The 20116-nt window shown below is 44.4% G+C and overlaps 2 protein-coding genes across 6 annotated transcripts in view; one reads left to right on the top strand and one right to left on the bottom strand.

Annotated features, from left to right (window-relative positions):
• frmd5a (FERM domain containing 5a) overlaps positions 1-5761 on the top strand; it is a 93008-nt gene extending 87247 nt beyond the window's left edge. For all 4 annotated transcript variants that reach the window (XM_023811138.2, XM_023811136.2, XM_023811137.2 and 1 more), the window contains exon 14: positions 847-5761. In XM_023811138.2, the coding sequence (XP_023666906.1) occupies positions 847-1430 (584 nt within the window). In that variant the 3' untranslated portion in view covers positions 1431-5761. The remainder of the gene's footprint in view (positions 1-846) is intronic.
• A 3869-nt stretch (positions 5762-9630) lies between these two features.
• Positions 9631-20026, bottom strand: blm (BLM RecQ like helicase). 2 transcript variants are annotated; one of them, XM_023811146.2, is made up of 23 exons: positions 19937-20026; positions 19508-19648; positions 18959-19019; positions 18256-18871; positions 18021-18147; positions 17760-17869; positions 17482-17614; positions 16668-17389; positions 16402-16578; positions 16030-16148; positions 15789-15902; positions 15573-15671; positions 14442-14590; positions 14231-14337; positions 13991-14151; positions 13184-13379; positions 12833-13023; positions 12596-12740; positions 12296-12495; positions 11833-12028; positions 11618-11740; positions 10445-10661; positions 9631-9951 (listed from the first exon to the last, which is right to left on the bottom strand). In XM_023811146.2, the coding sequence occupies exons 2-23, from the start codon at positions 19597-19599 to the stop codon at positions 9765-9767; spliced, it is 4242 nt and encodes a 1413-aa protein (XP_023666914.2). In that variant the 5' UTR covers positions 19600-19648; positions 19937-20026; the 3' UTR covers positions 9631-9764. The 2 variants fall into 2 exon arrangements, with proteins under 2 accessions (XP_023666914.2, XP_023666913.2); XM_023811145.2 differs by having other exon boundaries at positions 18256-19019.
• Between the last annotated feature and the right edge of the window lie 90 nt (positions 20027-20116).

Genomic DNA, 20116 nt, shown 5'->3' with positions numbered 1-20116 from the left:
TGTGTTTAGAGCAGCCTGGTATTTGCCATAGGTCTGCAATCAATGTGTTTGTTCTTTGAATAATCCTTTAGTGGTGAGAGCGGATCTCTGCTTTTACTCACCGTCTCTCTCTTGGCATGCCGTGTAAACATCCATCACATGAAACGCAAGTTCACTTGGTTTAATTATTCATTATATCTTCACCAAATTGCTTTTAGTGTGAAGGTTTAGCGTGAACACATTTTAATAGCCCCATTTATTTTTCATTGACATTTAGGCCTAGGAATATATATGTGCAAACATTTAATAACTGGCGAAGAATTAGTTTTCTTCACACTTGCTAGACTTAATTGTCTGCCTAACAGAACTATTACAGCGACCAGTCGAGTGTCCCAATATGTAGCTAATTTTGGCCATTTGCTTGGTCACGTGACACTTTCACTTAAGCGACTTACATAAATTAACATACATAACCTAGCCATCCATCTTCCAAATGCACATCCTGGTCATGTTCATAGGGTTCAAGGGTCTGTCCCACGCAGCACAGGCCACAAGGCGTGCCCCAGCTCAGACAGGATGCCATGGCAGGGCACATAAACACACTACGGGCAGTTGCATGTTTTTCGGATTAAGCTGGAGTACCTGAGAGAAACCAGCATAATATACAGAGATGGGTTTAAAGTCCAGACCGGTAGAGTCCATGGAGCCTTCAGCAGCAAACTTTTTTGTTTAGCTCTTAGCCATGTGATAATAAAGGCTTTTTATATATTCAATCCTTCCTGAGTACCTGTGACTTTTGCCATTTTAAGGCTTCTGCAATCATTTGAACATGGGGGTGATTTATTCCCCTTCCCTTTCCCTCTCAAGGTCTGGAGTCGCTGCGGGATAGTGCCCACTCCACGCCGGTGCGCTCGGTGTCACACGGCGACTCCTTTGTGCCGCGGATGCGCGGGATGGCAATGGACGGTGCCGACGGGTCGGCGGTCATCGCCGACGACTCCTACAGCCCCTCCGATAGCGTGCAGCCCACACCGACTGCGGAACACGGCCTGGAACTGGCCCCGTCACGCCAGATCAACGGCGCCCCCTGCAGCATCGAGGAGGAGAAGGAGTCAGAGGCAGGCACCCCCTCTGTGGGGGACATGTCTGAGCTCGGGCCAGATGGTAGAGTTCTAAACCCCTGGGCGCGCAAGGCTTCCTCCAAGGGCGAGACGGAACAGGTGAATAAGTTTGTTTTAAGTGTCCTCCGCCTGCTCCTCGTGACCGTTGGACTCCTTTTTGTCTTGCTCCTCCTCCTCATCATCCTCACTGAGTCCGACCTCGACGTGGCGTTTCTGCGCGATATCCGGCAGACGCCCGAGTTCGAGCAGTTCCATTACGAATACTTTTGTCCCCTCAGACGATGGTTTGCCTGCAAGCTCCGCTGGCTGGGCGGGCCGCTCGTTAAGTGAGCGCGAGGGAGGGGGACGTGCAGGCCCTCCCCCCCCCCAGCCTGGCCCACGAGGGGACTTTGGGAAGACGGTATGTCAAGCGAGCAAAGGAGAGCAGCCTCATTCTGGCACTGAACCCAGCATCTCTCATGAAACACCTACAGACTCTCGCCATGGATCCTCTCAAAAGACTCTGCACTTCCTGCTATTTGCTTCCTATTTATTTCGGGCTTCTTTTTTTAATTTTTATCTTTTGACTTTTTTTATATAATGCCAGAGAACTTTTTTTTTTTATTTTCCTCTCCGGAATTTCAGGTCATTTCAGATTTCAGGTATTTTATTTTTACAAAAAATTGGGCAGGGGAGGGGGAGAAGCGACGTGAAAGAATGGGTATGCCTCACATCGTCACACCGGCGAAAAAGGAGCGAGGCTTCTGCTGCGAACCAGCGGGGAAAATGCCGTCATTTTCCATTAAGAATCATTGTAATGTTGGCATCAGAAAGAGAATGAATATGTGACAGAATCACCCTGAACTTGCCAAATATGAAACGAAATGGTTCTTTAATAAGTTCTAAGTTGTGATACCGACATCTATGCCAGTTCTTTAAACACTATAATATTTGCTTTCTTTATGGTGGGGGGCTGTGGTACAGTAGGTGAGTGTAAACAAAGTGAGACTTAAGTGAACCTGTTTGAAAAGGTTGACTAAGCTGCAAGTAAGGTGAAGGTTTTTTCTTTATCTATTCAACAAATCGTTAGTGGCAAGGAAGGTTGTTGCTATCATGGCAAAGGTATTCAGTTCTGTAGAAAATTCAGTTAGGTGTGAGCGTTAGTGAGCTCTGTTGCAGAGTTCTGTTTCTTAATAATTTAGTTTCTCAAAAAGTTAAATAAAATAGACATCATTGTGTTGTGTGACCTAGCAATGTAAGTAATTGATTAGGGACGTGATTATGGTCGACCTCTTGAAAAATCTCACTAGCTCCCATAGGTCAAGCTAGATGTGCTGTTTACTTTATGAACAGTGTTATTATCTCAAGCTGAGAATTTAAAACAATTTTCACGTGTGCATTTTTGCTGTATTTTCAGTAATTCTGTTCCAGTTTATTTTATTCCAAGTTCCAAGCTTTCGAGTATTTTTTTTTTTAAATCACGCAAAAACAGTTATTTGGGAGTTTAGTTCCGTATCAGCTACGATGTTTCTAATTATAGAAAGCACTAAAATATAGTATGAAAATAATAACGCTGTACTTTTGTACCAAGTAGTTTGTTTCCTAATATATTAACAGTTTTTCCATGTATATTTTAAGAGAACCAAAATGTTATTTTGTTATTAAAAATTAAATTATACGTTTTTTAAGTCTGGATTAGGTGAGGTGAAGCGTCTGTGGGATAAATGGCAGGGAAGACAGCTAAAACAGGGATGGATCCAGTCACGCTCCCCGAGACATGGTTTCAATGGTTTAGCATGGTTTGTGTTTCCATGCTACTCGACTTTCCTCCATTCATGTTGTGCTGTAAGTTGATGGTGTTCTGTTCACGCGAACAGCGTATCCCTTGTAAGGTCTAAAGGCTTGAGGAAGGACATTGTGATCAGTGTAGATGAGTTCTGGCCCAACAGAGCTGAAGTGTCTGTCCGCCCAAAGGCAATAATTATGCTGTTACACCCTGTGTATTCTGGATACAACCCTGTTTTAATTTTATATTCCCTCCCCCAAGCACTGATGTGTTTACCAGTTTGTGTGTGTCTGTGTGTGAGAGAGTGTGCAAAAAAAAAAACCATGATGATGAATGGTTCATGAAGGAGTAACTGGATGGTTTATTTAAAAAATAAAATTAATATTTAAATCAAGGTAAATGTGCTAAATACAGCCCCCCCCCCACCCCCGAAGAAGCTGACAGGACATGAAAAGATAAGGTTCTGTGTGCATTGCCTGCTTGTAATTCCCATTATGTACTGGGCTCCGCAAGATGTCTGTGTACGAGTAGCGGTTTGCTATTTGCAGTGACTGGAGTCTTCAGAGAGACCACCCATTCACCAAGTCACTGTGAAATACCGGTCTGGCAAACACTATGCTTGGGAAATTTGCTGGGAATTGCTAAATCTCTCATGTTTAATGCTGGTGCTGCGAGCAGAAAATGCACACTATCAGCCAGAATCAAAATCGGAATCTCGACAAAGCATGTGGATTTGTTTGACACTCACGCATGCAAGCTAGAAGCTCAGAGAAACCAAAAATGAACAGCAGACTATTTTTCATGTAAACATGAATCTTTTTATTTTTTGGTTAACTTGAAGGTAGTTTACCCTACAAATATATTTTACGAGCACATAATTGTACAGACGGTTTTAATATTTTCTTTCTAAAAAGGATGTCAGATTTTTTTTTGTTGATAAAAAAGCAGGCGATTAATATGTCACTCTACTTGGTCTAAAGGGATTTAAAAGGGGGAAGTGTTGTTAATGATCTTATGATGATCGACATTTTTACTGCTTTAATAGCATTATGTAGCTAAATCAGTCTTTCCATGCGTGAAACAAACAGCAGCATTATTCAATGAGCAATAATGGTTAAAATAAAAAAAATATCATAACAATAAAAATGTGACACGCGATCTCATAGGTCACTGGATATGGCTTCTGCAGTGACAGCTGCGGATTGTAGGTCATGGATGCTTCTCTGTCATTAGAGGTCGTCCTGTCATTTCATTTGTAAATGGGTGAACCTCAATATAGCTGCTTAAATTAATTTTATTTAATGATTTATTTTGATGTGTTTTTATTTTCATTGCTTGGCATTTGTCTGGCGTTTTTAAAAAAATAATTTTTGCATCGTTTCACAAAAGAGACGACACAGTTACAGACATTTCACCATAACCCAGACACTCGTTTGCAATAAATGGACCCTGACATTAATTTATTCAGTTCACAAAGGAAAGTGATAGTTACACTGTTACTTTGAATAGTGTTTGATCATCCTTGATAGTCGTGACCCTAATAATACCTGCTGTTTGTTAAACGATTCTCAGTTTCTCTTGACACACCGTAAGTAGAGCACAATGCGTAACCCCCCCCCCCCCCCGGCACGTGTGTACGTGCTTGCCTGTGTTTGCCTGATGCTTTTTCTGCCTGAATTTCAATCTGATTACCTTGGTTGCTGGGTGACCAGTGAGGGCTGTGGACAGTAAGCTGACTAGGTTCTGTTGACAGGTGGATCATTCCTTTCAACCAACTTGTTTCTGCAGCAGGTTAAGGATATAGACATATCACTGAAGGAGGAGCTTAACCTGACGTGGAGCAGGAAAATGTTCTGTTGTATAAATGGTTAATAAATGTTGATATTGGAAGTTTGATGTATATCATTCAGATGGCCAATAGTCAAGGGTTCACTGTTCGACAGAAATTGATGTCTCAACTGTTAGCATTCACCAAGAAAGCATTACAGTGATATGTTGTTGATGTATTGATGATGTTAATTAGGGTGCAGTTGTGGACACTGAGGAATATATTGTCTCCTTATACACAAAGATATTTAACGTGACGAGCAGGTACTGACCTAGGACAGAAACACCCATACCTACGCACCAGAACCAGTAGCAGAAATAACAGTGGTGGATTCCATTTGCCGTCAGTTCAAGAAGTGAGATGGATGGCTGATTACTTCAGCATGATGATCAATGATTAAAAAATTGATAAGGATGAGCACATATCCAAGAAAGGCTATGACAAATGCCAGCATTCATTACGCAGCTCTGCGTTCTGGTTGCGGGGTGGTTGGATCACAGTGTGTCACAGCCCCTCTGACCTCTAGGTGGAGCCCTAATGTAGAAGAAATACGATACGTGCACAGTGATCCAAGTGGAATCCTCCTTTAGAGGAGCTTCAAGTTGTCCTGCTGTTTTGTTTTTTGTTTTGTTTTTTTTTTCCCAGCCAGTGAATGCTTAAAGATTCAGTGAAGGCCCGGCCAGGCTGACCCTTGTGAAGAATAGTGCTTTTATCATATCAGCATCTGCAAAGCATACGGCACACTCGCGCTCACACACATAAGCCGTCAAGTGTCAGCTGACGTGGCCGGGCTATTCCTGTCATCGACAAAACTTCATCTTTTTAACGTGGGATTGGAGATTGCTGTTCATGTACTTAATGTATAAATATATACATACATATATATATATACAAACTTGTGTGCCAAATCCAGCTCCTGGTCAGTCCTATTCATTCCAAACCATCTTTGTATGGTAGGAAACCTTCCATCCATATGAAACAGTATGAGATATTGTTTCCTTCTGATAGTCCCTTGTAACCGGTGCCATAAGAATATAAAAACTTGAAATAAACATTGAAAACTGAAAAGTTAGTCTCCTCTTAAGCTCTGGAAATGCCATCCATCTTCTTGTTACCCACTCATCCTGTACAGGGCCGTGACCAGAAGCGTATCCTGGGACGCAAGACAAGAGGCCAACTCACTCTCCACGGAGTCTGTCACAGGGCATTTTGGGAATCTCCTGGGGAAACGCACACGCACACGCACACGGGGAGGACATGCATACTCCACATACGGAGAGCTGGGAGCAGGGAGACAGACTCCCTGCCCTGGCATGGCTGTGGTGCTAAATATTAAGCCACCATCTCTGGAACTGGTTTTGAATAGTGCGATGCAACACTGCCATCAAGAGTCAGCATATTACACTGCAAGCATATTATACATTCAATAAGGGTCCTTTGGCAGTGTTCGAAGGACATTTATATGATATTCATTTAAAAAAAAAAAGTTTATTGAGGGAATTGCATTGCCAGTTTAACAGTATTAATATGCAATAATGTAACAAGCACAGAAATGAAAAAGCAACATAAACTATATTCATTCTGCAGTATTGAAGGACTATATTATATTATTAATTTTTATTATAGTATTAATATATTTAACACAGGTATTGTTCTGAAAAGAATTACACACACAGGTTTGTAATTATATATTTGTCGGGACTCTCCATTCATTGGTATGCGGAAAATCCCTATGACGACCTTAACCCCTACCCAGCCCTAACCTTAACCACCAGTTGAGAAACACTGCTCTATGAATTATGAACCAGTGACAAGGATGCAAAAGTACTTCTCTGAAACCATTAGAACCACGAACAGCCTCATAATGCAGAGCACAGAAAAATGTCATGTGTTCTAATGGGGAGTAAGATCTATTTCCAGAATACATTAGGAGGTTAGATTCCACAGGCACCAAACTGATTGAGCCTGATTGCTGTATATTACACACAATATATGTTCTGTTTTGTATATATTTTATGCATAGCTGTAATTGTATTTTCTATCTGTGTCGATTTGTATGCAACCTTTCTGCAGTAGTTATAATTGGTTACATTTAAGCAATGGCTCAAGATAGAAATGGCAATGGATATTTTTGTCAAATCCAAATTGAATCTTTCTGATTTATACTGACATTTTTTTTTTAAATCATTTTACATTGTTATACATCATTGATTTATCCTATGCCTTTAATTCTTTTCAGCTGACAAACGAAATTGTATACATCTGGCATTACCATTACACTGTGTGTGTGTGTGTGTGTGTGTGTGTGTGTGTGTGTGTGTGTGTGTGTGTGTGTGTGTGTGTGTGTGTGTGTGTGTGTGTGTGTGTAAAGATTAAATCAATTCTTTAAATTAAAATCACATTGTTTCAATGACAGACTGCAAGGAATATTAACATTCCAGTCTTTGCAAGAGCTGATTTCAGAGGAAGCAGCCCAGTAATGGTAACACTACTCTCTAAAAAGAGATGAGTAACTCCTTCTGATTTTGTTATTAAAATGCTGATCTGGCTTGTGAAAGCACCTCACACCTGCACTTCCCTTTACTGCGACTTGTATCATAGATATTCAGCATCTGCTGTTGTTTGCAGGACTGCACTCAGTCGTCTCCAGGGCAATCGAATGCACATTTAAATATTTACCTTTATTTAACAAGTACTTGCAGCCAAAGCAGCCAAAGCAGGCTCAGTCAGTCCCTGGAGAAATGATGAAGTCAGTGAAAATGTGGCTGTCCCTTCATTGGGGATTCTTTCTTGTGTAGCTTGCGTATATTTTTTAAACAATATCTTCAGTTCAAATTTTATATAGTACCTTTCCCAAACATGATTGGTCCAAAGTGCCTAGTACTAAAGCTGGATTAAGTGTCATCTAAATGTAAACAAAAATGTGGGTGGAGAAACACTGCTCTCTGCATGTTGAGCCGTCAAACATTTTGTCCTTACTTATGCCACAACTAAGGGCTTGAGTATGACTGGCAGAAAGGGGAAGCTGGGAAATCCGTGCAAAGCACTGAACTCCGCAGCATAAGCTATACAACATAAACCTACATCGCCCACATACTGAACTCAAGTTCTTCATTTAAAAATAATTAAGCAACCCTTGCTGTAGCTATTTTTATTTTATTGAGAAAAAATCCTTCCTTTTTTTTCTTTTTTCTTTTAAAATGGTCGCTGGTTTTTGGCTCCGTGATTAGTGTGAAGGGGGCAGTGAGGGCTTTGAGGGCTTCCGGAACAGCCCCTAATGAGGGAGTGTCAGGCTGCCGCCGGCCGGCCATGATGCTACCCTCACTCTGCTGGCGTTTTAATTAGGCAAAGACGTCTCAGCAGCTTCTGTCTGCTTTCCATTAGACATGGTTTAATATTTATTACTAAGGCAGCAGCTGAATCTATAATTTTGGCAGTATGTTAATGAACCTGTCAGAGCCCACAGCTGTTTTAGTGGACCAGTTTTTCCATTATGGAAAGTGCAGCTCCTCTGTTGTGGTTATATTAACATAATACAGGTAAATTGTAATCTTTATAAAGTTTACATTTTCGTAGTAGTTGTGGTGTGGTTTCACAGTGGCAGGAATTGCACGTGCTGTCGAGCATCATCAGGGACAAAGGAAAAAACTAGCACTTCCCACTGACACTGGACACTAGAGCTCAACGAGAAACAATGCAGGATAAACAACTCTGAGCTATTAGTTAAGTTCCCCCCAAACGAGTTCGATGGGCCGAGTGGTCCCCTCTCGTTTGTAAATTTCTTATGTTCTTATGTAAACGGTGAGACGCAAACCTCAGATTTATTGCATGGATGGAGTGAGACTGGAGTACCTCCTCATCTCTGCATTTCTATTCTTCCATTGACTACTATAATTTGAGATGTCAAAAACAGGCTTAGAATCCCCTTAGAATGTTGTTTAAATGCTTAGAAGTTAAAAAAAAATACTTTAGAATGTACAGGCCATGCCAGGAGAGGAACGAATGCAGCACAAATGTGTAATTTACACGCCCCTCACACGAGCCTTATGCATGTCCTGGAAGCAGACTATGCTCAGCCTCTCGGAAAATAAGGACATCCTAATCTAATCGGCTGGGGCAAAATCGGCAAAGTACAACACATCTGGCATTTCTAATTTTTCATTTGCATGCACAGATTTTGGTCCCCACAATGTAACATACATAACCCACATACACACACAAATAGGATTCCATTGCCAATGTTTGTTTCTGGACTTATTTGAAATACCTGCATAATCAATCAGAGCAGTACTATACTATATTGAGTAATAATAATTGTACCCCCCCCCCCCCAATCCAAATAAATGGAGTTGGCATATTGCCTGTGATGGGTTAGCACCCCATCCTGGGTCATTCCCTGCCTTGCACCCATAGCCTCTGTGATAAGCTCCAGACCCCTGTGACTGTGCATAGGACAAGTACGTATGGAAAAGGGATGGATCCCAAACAAATACAAAGGGTACTATCGATTCTAACTTGCATAAAACATTTTTCTTTCTTTTTCTGGGTGAATCAAAATTTCATATGAACACATAAGAATAAGAGAGCAGGGCCTCACCCTGGGCTGGGGAGGGAGCTGGAAGCCGAGCCCCCACCCATGAGCATAGACCGAAGGGGTCACATGGACTCACTCTCCTGTGGGCCCACCAGCTGCAGGGGGGGTCATACGGGTTGGATACAATGGAGATCGGCTAGCAGTCGAAGGCAGGGGCTCCATGGACCGGATAAGCAGCAGAAAATGGATGGATGGACATTAGAATGATCTATGTATGAGTCACATTCGCAGCCTGACTGACAAAATACATAGCAGTGTACAATTTTGACTGTTAAACCCGTAACCTGTTATACTGGTTAAATAAAGGAGTTACTGTATTTTAAAATATTTAAGAAAACTCAGATAAAAATGTAATTTTAGTTTAATTAAAAAGTATTCAGAAAGCTTTACATACAAACTGGTAAAACACATACATAGTTCACAAGTATTTACAAATACTGAAGCTGACTGGTAAGTTCTGCATGGCTTAGCGAAGCACTAGCCCAGGTGTGAAAAGGCGGGCTTGAGGAAGGGCCGCTGGTGGGACCGGGGCGTGGGCAGGGCCATCATGCCCGGCCTCCTCACCGCAGAGGCTGCCGCTTGCGACCCGCATCCCCTGCCCGTGTTTGTGGGCCTGGCTTTGGCCTTTCCTCTGTAACTCCAAGAAGCCCAGGGCTTGTCACCGCTGTCGCCGACCCAGGATGGGGAAAAAAAAAGTCAATAATGTCAAAATCCTCATCTGGATGATGGCCGTATTCACAGTACGGTAGCTCTGGTCTATGTGACAAGCAGCAATTAAAACAATTTTATAGGAAATTATATCCACAACCACTGCTTTCCAATGTGAACATTAACAGCAGACTATGCTTCATACTGATGAGTGTAAAATTTATAATTTTGTGAATTATATTTTTATTTTATTGTTATAATGATATACATCAACCCAGGTGGACCTGATTAGCCAACAGGTCAATGTTATTACATTTTTAAAACACCATTCATTATCAGCAAAAAGCCTAAATTTATATGGTATAAACTTCTATTATTCCATCACAAAATGGATGAATACATTTTCACACCCAGCCAGGTCAGCATTTGGGGGAGGAATCGCCAGCTTTTGCAGATGAGGTGAAAGCAAGGTAAACTACTCAGGTACGTAACGGCAAGCTAGCACTTACCCACTGGAGGAGGCCTGCCCGCTCGCAGAGCTTCCTCTCTGCCTCTTGGGCTTCCGGAAACAGGAGGCCTGCTTTCGCTTCTGTCCCCGGGCGGCTCTTCTTCTGAAATAGCCCGATGTTCCTTCCTCATCGCCCCCATACTCACCATCGTCTACTCGGCCGGATGATGTGTCGATCCAGCCCTGGGCGTCGCTGGGACCCTCACCCTGCTCCCCCACTGCGGGGGACGGAGATGAAGCAGAGATGAAGCAGAGATGCGTGTAGGAAGGAAGCCAGCGCCGCAGACTCCTGGGCTAAAAGCTTAAAGCTAATCAAGGACTCCCACTGTTTAGTGGGGACTCTCACCCGACACCCAACAAAGCATATCAGCATTAAAGACCAGCATGGACAAAAAGAAATAAACCATGCACTGGTACAGTTAAGCACTGGTACAGTTAAGCACTGGTGCCTCCTGACTGGTGTCCCTGCCTTGCGCCCTATTTGTATGATATCAGGCTCTTTGTCGGGAATTTTCTGCTCGACACACGAACCGCCCGGTACCTGAGCCGTACCTTGAAGAAAAACTAGTTACAGCACGGTTCCTGCTTGCTACAGAGGGGTCGACTCGGTAAAGGCGCTGCCAGTTTGACGAGCGACTGTCAAAAAAAACTGACGAGGCGCATATTTATGTTCACACGGTATACATCGTGATTTACTATGCTATTTTTTTTTTTGTATGTGTGCTAATTTCTGCTACCGCGTCTGTGAAAATCATAGTGCTATGTCAGCATCAACCAATTTGCATTATGAATCCATTCCATTGAGCTGTTTTTAAGTAGGAGGTCGGACATTTGAATGAGTTATCGGGAATGCATCAATATATTGCGATGTGCGATACTACTAAATAATGAATCATATAGAATATACGCTTTTTCCTTTAGATAATCCATGTGCAGAACACCAGTATCTCCTGTGCACTGGTGCATTTCGACTAATCAGATGGTGGTGACGCAACCAGCTTGGCCAGAAGGAAAGGCCATGTGACCACGGGTAAGGCTCAAACAACTCGGTTTTTGGTGGCAGTGGAAAAGAGTCACCAACTGTACCAGGGGTACAATGGATGGATGGATGGATGGATGGATGGAGAGAGACAGACAGATAAACTGTAAAGCACAGTGTCCTCCGTCTGCTCACCTGGCAGCTGCCATTCCGAGTACTTCTGCAGCAGCTCGATTAGCTCAGCTCCGTACTTATCCAGCTTGTCCTCGGTCACGCCGTCGATCTGCAGCAGCACCTCAGGGTCGGCAGACAAGGTCTCTGCAGAGAGGCCACACTGTCAGGTTCAGGCGCAGTAAGGGACACATCACATCTGTCACCGAAACACTTCAGGGGGAAAAAGTTCTGCTCACCGGCAATTTTCTTGAGAGTGCCAGTAGAAAATATATTGTAGTAGTGTATCCCGAAGATTTTGCCCAGCTTCTTGCACAGCTCGTTGAGCTCCTGCAGGCACTTCTGGACCATCTCCTCCCTCTGGGAGACTGCTTTGGTCACGGCAGCTTTGTGCTTCCGGATACTGGAGGCACTCTCTGTCTCCTGGAACTCCACCTGCAGCGGATGACGTCCCCAAGCAAAGGTGAGATGACAGTGAAACCTAAACAGGAAGTGACATCATCCAAATGGTTTGGACCCAAAGCATTATAGATTTTGCTAGCAACCCCTTAAGCTTTCGGAAATATATTGGTGTGGAACTTTTGCATGTCTCAGCAACTGCATGTTTCTTGATCCAAGTATTTTGCCTTGCTGAAAACTGATAAAGCCGAACAAGTCAGTTCAGGACAGAAGTTGGTTGCAAACGACGGCCCCGCCTCTCACCTGCATGAAGCCGTTAAGGACACTGCCTGCGTTCCGCCCCAGTGAGATATAGGCCACAGCCTGGCCGTTAGCCGTGATGTACAGGTCTTCTTCTAGGATGTAATCCAGCACTAGCTTCTTGAAGAGCCGCTCAGCATTGAGTCTGGAGTACGCACTGCCTACCCCAAACATTCCTGACTGGATCCGAGCGCTTTTCGCTCCTGTGAGAGGGTCACATCATAAACAATTAGGATTTAAAAAAGGAAGAAAAAAAAGACCTACACTGAAAATAAAAGTACTCACCACATTAACAAAACGTACCTAAGAAAATATCAACCAGCATGTTGAGAGTCAGTCGGTTCTGCTGTGCAGTTTTGCTGTATCTTGCTCCAACCTTTTCGCAGTTCTCCTGCACGAACTTCACGATCCTTTTCACATCTTCGGTCACGTTTCTGGACTTGTATTGCTAAAGAAACCAAAACTTCACTTAATCGATTTCAAACAAGACACCTGAGGGTTGCATCCTGTGAATTCGCAGAGAGTAAGAGCTCCACTAACGTTGGGCCGTGCACAGTTATCGCAGATGACTTCCGGATGGTTCTTGCAGAAACTGGGATTGAAGTTCTTCTCCCCAAAGTATGCCATGAGCTGTATTCTTCGGCACTCCATTATATTCTCGCAAAAATGTACCATGCTGTGGAGGTTGTTGAAGTGGATGGTTTTGGACTGATGGTTTCCTTCTTTGTCCACTGTGTGTGAAAAGAGCAATTAAAACTGTACTGGTCGGGTTCCAGACTGTAGCCAAAGTGCACAACTGACCGCTTACTGGAGCAGGTCAGGGTGTGCTTTCGGGGAACATAGTGCCAGATCACGTAAGCCCCCCCTCCCCCACTACCCTGAAATACATACTGGTGATGAGCCTCTTGATGCGAATGACGTCCGTATAGGAGTAGAAGAGCACGCAGTGGGAGACCTCGCCATCTCGGCCGGCTCTGCCGGACTCCTGATAGTAACCCTCCACAGACTTGGGCAGGCTGGCGTGGATTACATAGCGCACGTCCGGCTTGTCGATGCCCATGCCGAACGCGATGGTGGCACAGATCACCTGGTGGGCGGGGGGTGTCGGCCATATGAACGGAGCAGCAAAGACGCCACGACACTGATCAAGGACAATGTTTCCGCCCCCCCCCCCCCCAGACGGTCCATATTTCTGCTCCCTCTCCGCTACCCCTGCCTGACGGTTCACATGGACCGGGTTACGAAAACACTCATCTAAAACTTCATTTCCAGAGAAGAGAGTGTGGCTTGGTCAGCCGAAGACCTCAGCATGGACACTATATTTTACATTCATTCAGTCAGAAGCATAATTCTATCACATTCTCAGACATAACACTAATGGGTAAATGAGGTGACAAAACAAAAAACGATAGTAAAATAGAATTTTTTTTAAATAAAATTTCAAGGACTTTAATGAACCATCTGTTGTATTAACACAATTGAGCATTAAGCATCAACAAATGACTAGCTGTCAAATGTCAACAGGTGTGTAATGTACCTGAAGCACGAGAGTGGTGATAAAGAGGGGGGGGGGGGGTATTGGGCAAACTGGGAAAGTGGATACAGGCTGAAGGAGTGCGGCCGTGCATCGAGCTGAAGCGGAGTGACATACAGCTCCGGATCCGGGGCGCCAAAAGCACAGAGAGGCCCCACGCTTACCTGACAGCCGTCCTGGTTGATCCACTTGCTCTGGACGTACTCCCGGTCGCCGTCGTTCAGACCCGCGTGGTAGGACAGCGCTGCCAGGCCAGCCTTCTGCAGGCTCTCTGCCATCGAGTCGCAGTCGTTGCGTGACAAGCAGTAGATTATGCCAGAGTCCCCTGAAGGAGGCACATATACGAGAGCTCAGCTTGGCAGTCGATATAACAGCAGCTTAAACTGGCCTCAGTGTGCACATACGTGGATAGTGCTTCTTGATCCATTCTACGCAGTCAACATCGACCTTCTTAGGTTTTTTTGGCAGGATGGTGTACTTCAAGTTATCCCTGTTAAAGCTCATCGTAAACCTGTCGAAGTAATGAAGACATGAGGAAGTCAATGCATTAATTATATCTGAAGGCACGGCTCTCAGGCGCCACCTGGTGGCCATCGAGCGCCAGCTCACACTTACACCTGCGGCTTGCTCATCTGCAGCTGGTTGAGGATGTCCTTCTGGACGCGGGGCGTCGCCGTCGCCGTGAGGGCCATGATGGGCACTTTGGGAAACTTCTGCCGGAGCTCGTACATCCGCTTGTAGTCAGGCCGGAAGTCATGGCCCCACTGGAACAGCAAACGTTATGGGAACAGAAGCACATGAAACAGCCTGACAGGCCTGTTTAAACACAGCCATCTAATATATAGATATAAAACTCAAGAGTATGCATGTTTATTTTTATCCACATAACATGCAACAACCGCAATAATGCGCAAGAGCGAGTCGCAAATTCTTTAAATGCCAATACTTATCAGCCTCTGCTATCTTCTGAATAACTGGCACACAAACTAGCTTGCGTGCTACAGATCTGTGTGTCTCGCATGAGCTGCTCCCATCACGTCTGCCGCCATGACCCATGACCTGGCAGCTAACACACACATCATTTCTCCCTCCTAATGCACCTGCTGGCGGATTAGCTGGCATGTGGGGCACGGGCAGGATGGTTGGCATGCCCGTTCTCAGCCTGATTTCAGCTGACATTTCTGTCATTCCCTCAGCATCACAAAGATCCACGGATAAAGCAAAGGTTTCCTCCTGAATAACCTCCTGAATGCCATCTGCTCCGTTTGATCATTTTTAAGCACATTTCGTAGCCAAAGCTCTTGAAATGTACATTTCCCTGGCATGTTCGCCTTGGTTAGCAGCTACAGGACACTGCGCACCTTGACTGAAGTGATTTCCCATTGTGACGAGCAGGGAGGGTATAGATGGGTGCAACAAAATTAAATAACCAATAACAACCACTCATGCAATATGAGAAACGAGTGGAATAACCTTTTAAAGATAAATACTGCACGGAAAGTATTACATTCTGACGACACACATTTCGATCAAACAAAATTCCCAGATATTGGCCCCAAAAAAAAAAAAAAATCAGATCCCCTGACTTTCCACGTCAGGAACAGACATAAAAATTCCATGATTTTCCAGAAATTTCATGTCCTGTGGGATCCCTGGTGAAGCCGAATGAAAAAGATCTGAGTACGCGGCAGCAGGAGGTGCATGACGGAGCCTTCGGGGTACTGCCGCCTCGCGCTGGGCACATACCTGACTGACGCAGTGGGCTTCGTCGATGACAAAGCGAGCCAGGAGGCCCCTCTCATAGAGATTCTGCAGTGCGCTTATCATCCGGCCACTGGCACACACCTGCAGGAGCGTTTCAGAGGCTAATCAGAGACAGACTCAGCAAGTGGCGTCGTTGTGGCTAGAAAGCACAAACACCAAAATGAAAAACCGACAGTATGAGGCGTGAAAGGACGTCACCTTCTCCGGTGTGGCGTAGAGCAGCTTAATGATGGGATCCTTCTTGGACAGCTGCATATAAATCTTCCCAGCTTCACTGTCACTCCTATCTCTCGATAAACTGGTGGCTGGAATCTGCACAGTAATCAGACAGACAGAGGGGTGACCGGCCCTGGCAGCCAAAGCACAGGAGACCAGACAAAATGCAGCACAGCAGACGACAAAAAAGGAAAAAAAAAGAAAAGAAAAAAAAAAAACTTACATCCAGTGTCGTCAGCTTTTGCACCTGGTCAACAATGAGTGAGCGCAGAGGGGAAATGACCACAGTCACTCCCTGGGAGACACACGCAGGCAGCTGGTAGCAGAGGCTTTTACCCCCCCCTATAACAACACAGCAATGACATGTGACTCGTCACGCAGATTTCAGAGTGATCATTCTGCCAGCGTAAACCGATATTACAGGACAACATGCCCATCTGCAGAGGACTGTTTAAAGACCAACATGCATCAGCTAGCTTTTGTTATAGAAACATTCTAATTTAAAACCAAAGAAGACATTTATATGATGGCTTCTGCATAGTATAATATGACAAATGCACCTCAAGGTAGTGTCTATTTATTTTTCTGCACAGACCTGTAGGCATTAAGACAAAGGTGTCCTCGCCCAGCAACGTGGCATTGATGGCCTCCAGCTGATTAAAACGAAACTGATGCAGGCCAAAGCGCTTGTGGAAGACCTTCATCATCTCGGCGCAGTGGGGGAAGCTGAAGCCCCGGAAGCGGTCGTGGGCCGGGTTTGGAGCCGTGGGCTCTGGTGGGGTCGGGGGGGGGGGAGAGAGCTGACATATGCGGACCAAGATGCACCCACTACCCATGGCCGCCGACGTCACGCACACTCACCTGGAGAACGAAGCTTGCCTGGCTTTGCCGCTGAAGCGGGAGGCATGTACTGCTTTTCCCGAGGCGTCCTGGTCGGCCCTCCCTCTCTTATCGGCCCAGTCGTGGCCCTAGACGGCTGGTTCGGCGGACTCTCAAAGTATTTTGGGATGTCTGACTCGTCAAAGTCATCAATGTCAAAGTCGTCGATGAAGATATCATCTGGGTCCATGTCCGCTGAGGCGTGAGAACTCCCCAGAACCTGGACGTTTGTGTCCATCCTGCTCTCAGGGCTACTCACTGACCTCTCTGTGGACCAGAAGTGGGTAGAGTTCATCTCAGACTCATGAGTTTGATCGGCGGGGAAGCTGCAGCGTGTGGCGGAGCTGCAATCCAAAGGGGAGCCTCCATAGCTTTTGTGGGTGGGTTCCGTCCCCTTTCCCACTGTGATGGTCAGGCTGGACAGTGAAGCAGCTCTTCTGGAAGTTTCTGTTTGAACGCTGCTAATAAAGCAGTCAGAATCGTTGAAGACTGTGTTGTCACCAATGGACGGAGCAGACGAGGACCCCCTGAACTGGAAGGAGTTCCCAGAAAGCCCCGTACTGGAAGCAGACAGTGCATGCTGCGGAGTGGTAAACAAAAAATTGCCGCTTTCCCGAAATCTGTCAAGTTTGGTTGCCGAAGTGGCTTCACAGCTGGATTGCCATCTCAGTGGAGTGTCAGCAGACATTGAGAGTAATTTCTTCCTGGAAGGAGAATGAAAACAGCCTCAGCATCTCATGGTGACCAAAGCTATCCAGTTACACTGCACTGACATTTATTTATTTATTTATTTTACCTGCGAGCTCGTTGCAGCAGGAGCTCTGTTCCAGACGGCAGCGCTATGAGCTCTTCCTCAGGGATGGAATCTACAAGTCGGCAGATGGACTCCATGATGCTGAACAGCTGTCCCCCCATTTCTGATCCTCCACCTTTATGGGAGCATGGTAGAGACCTAAACAACCTGCATGAATCTACTTGCACAATCAGTACAAAGGAAGCACAAGCAGCTAATTTCTAAAGAGAGACTTATTCCACAGTGGAAGAGGTAAGAAAAAAAATAGAAAAACAACTTACATTTTCCCTCTTCAAAAATGAAAGGCTTCTTGGTGTTCCCTGATAGGCTACAGCTGGATCTCTTTGGTGACACATGGCTGATGTCACTAGAGTTCTGGGCATCAGATTTGCTGCAATTACACTGAGTATTAGTACAAACAAAATTCTTTGGTCCTTCTTGATACATACATGCTTGTATAAAACATATCTCAGCTATAGGTTAAAAAATAAAGTGCCGATTAAAGAGTTAAAATAAAAAAAAAATGAATAATGTTTTTTTACCTAAAACAAAAAGGTGACTTTGATGAGTACCCCTCTGGTGAAGGGGGAATAAAGTCTCTATCTTCTGGAATGTCAGGTGGAGCATCGACATCTATAACACATGGATCAATCTCTGAACTTCCGTTGCCTAGTCAAAGAAAAATAGCGGGCACAATTTTAACTCATATAAACACAAACATTGTAGTAAATCAACCAAAGATGAATTCTACCAGAGCTAAGATGGGAGAATGCCAACCTGTCTTTTTGTCGGGTGACCTGGGCTCAGCTGCAGCCTCGTCCCTGTAGCTTAGTGGTGACTTGAGATGAAGGGAGGGGTGTCCCGTCACCGGCATCACCCCAGACTCCCCCTGATCCTTCTCACACGCTGGATGCTCGTTCACTACAGTGACATCATCCTCTCTCCATGTGTCCTGCATGCCTATTGGGCGAAGTGATGCTCCTAGCATTAACTCCCCACCTTGCAGAGCCCCAGAGGCCTTGGCACATGGAGACCTTTTCCGAATGTCCTTGTCAGCTGTATCAGTCTTAACATCCTGTTTAGTCACAGAGGAAGCACCCTCCTTTCTAACGGCTCTTCTTGAATCCCCAGGGCTGGACAGCGAGCTTGTCTTTATTTGGACAGGGGACTCAAAGTCATCGAAATCATCCCATTCTTCGATACCTAAAGAGGCATCCAGCACAGGTTTCCCACCTCCACTGAATCCAGCGCTGGCAATTTTGACTCCTGCAGCAGGATCTGCGGGTGACTGAGGTCTGAATTTGCACTGGGACGATCCACCTGATCCCAGAGAGTGTGTTTGCGACCCGCTGTCACTCAAGACACTGTTGGCTTTTGCTGGATCTCTTTCAGGCTTGGTTAAAAACGTCAGAGGTTTAAACACAGTGCTGCTATAAGGAATGTTGACATTCCTGCTTGCTAAAGCGTTTGGATGTGTTACCTTTGATGAAACCGTAACTTTATTAACACCACATTCTGACTTCTTCTTAAAGGAGAAAGTTCTGTGCCAAAACAAAAACAATATTTTCTCATTAAGGTAGGAAACAACTCCACAAATTGAGATAAACACATTTCACTCACTACTTCATTTTTAGTGTTAACGGAGTACAAACCATCACCATTCAAAGAGACACCAATGTCAAGAACCAAGTGAACTTTTAATACTAGTCGTGAAAAGGACACTAAAAACAGTACTTGCCTCAGTTGCTGATAAATAGTTATTGTGCTGTTCTAGTGAACGTTATTACAAACATGTCAAACAGCATGGAACAAGAAATTAATTAAAAATATATACTGTAACTGGGGAAAAACATTTTTCTCAACAGATTTTTGTCATTATACTTTGAAATATCATCGTTACGTTTTTTTGCTCTTCTCAGGTTGACACGGACTATAGTCAATACTATAGGCTGGCCTGAATTCCCGAGTGTGTCATTTCTGACAGCATACAAACTACAGCCCATCTGAAACAGAGGTCGGTTCATCTTACCCTGTTTTGGCTTTTGAAAGCGAAAGTTTGTTCTGGGCAGCATTGTGCCGTTCAAGATGTTCCTTCAAATTATTTTGTGGAAGAGCCGGCATTGCGAAGATAAATCATCTAGCACATCAACGTCGACGTAAAAAACTGAACCTTGAAACAACGTAACATTGTTACAATTATGATACTGACATTAATAGGGTCAATTGATAAACAAATCGATACATTATACATAAAAGAAATATCAATGCTAAAAAAATTCAGCCATAAAAATAAGTTAGGTGTTTGCTCGTTGTTACCTAATGTAACTAGCCAACGCTGCATTTAATAACAAAACAGAGATGAAATGCGAAGTTACGGTAAAAGACCTTGGTGACCATACTATTTTTAATATCACAAAACGCCAAATACATTTATACTTCTTAATTCTAACGGGCTTACCAAAAAACGTGTGTTAGGAAAACAAATGAGTTCCATAACAAGAAGTGCCTTCGCTCAATTTGTCCGCTTCTTTTTGGACGCCACCGATTGGTTGAAAAAAATGCTTCCGGGTCAGAGCTTCGATGCGTCAACAAGTCACCTGACTAATCGGCCCTGGTAGCGTAGACCGTCTATTGCAGT

Source organism: Paramormyrops kingsleyae, chromosome 13 (genome assembly GCF_048594095.1).
Source record: "Paramormyrops kingsleyae isolate MSU_618 chromosome 13, PKINGS_0.4, whole genome shotgun sequence".
Lineage (NCBI taxonomy): Eukaryota > Metazoa > Chordata > Actinopteri > Osteoglossiformes > Mormyridae > Paramormyrops > Paramormyrops kingsleyae.
The sequence above is the reverse complement of the archived record's forward strand: the minus strand, read 5'-3'. Positions and strand labels throughout refer to the sequence as shown.

Coding starts and splice junctions, on each gene's coding strand:
- blm (XM_023811145.2), bottom strand. CDS start 19,599: ATGCCGGCTCTTCCACAAAATAATTTGAAGGAACATCTTGAACGGCAC. Junction 17,390..17,481: donor CTGCTGCAACGAGCTCGCAG/GTAAAATAAATA, acceptor TTCTCCTTCCAG/GAAGAAATTACTCTCAATGT. Junction 11,741..11,832: donor CACTCTCAAGAAAATTGCCG/GTGAGCAGAACT, acceptor GCCTCTCTGCAG/AGACCTTGTCTGCCGACCCT.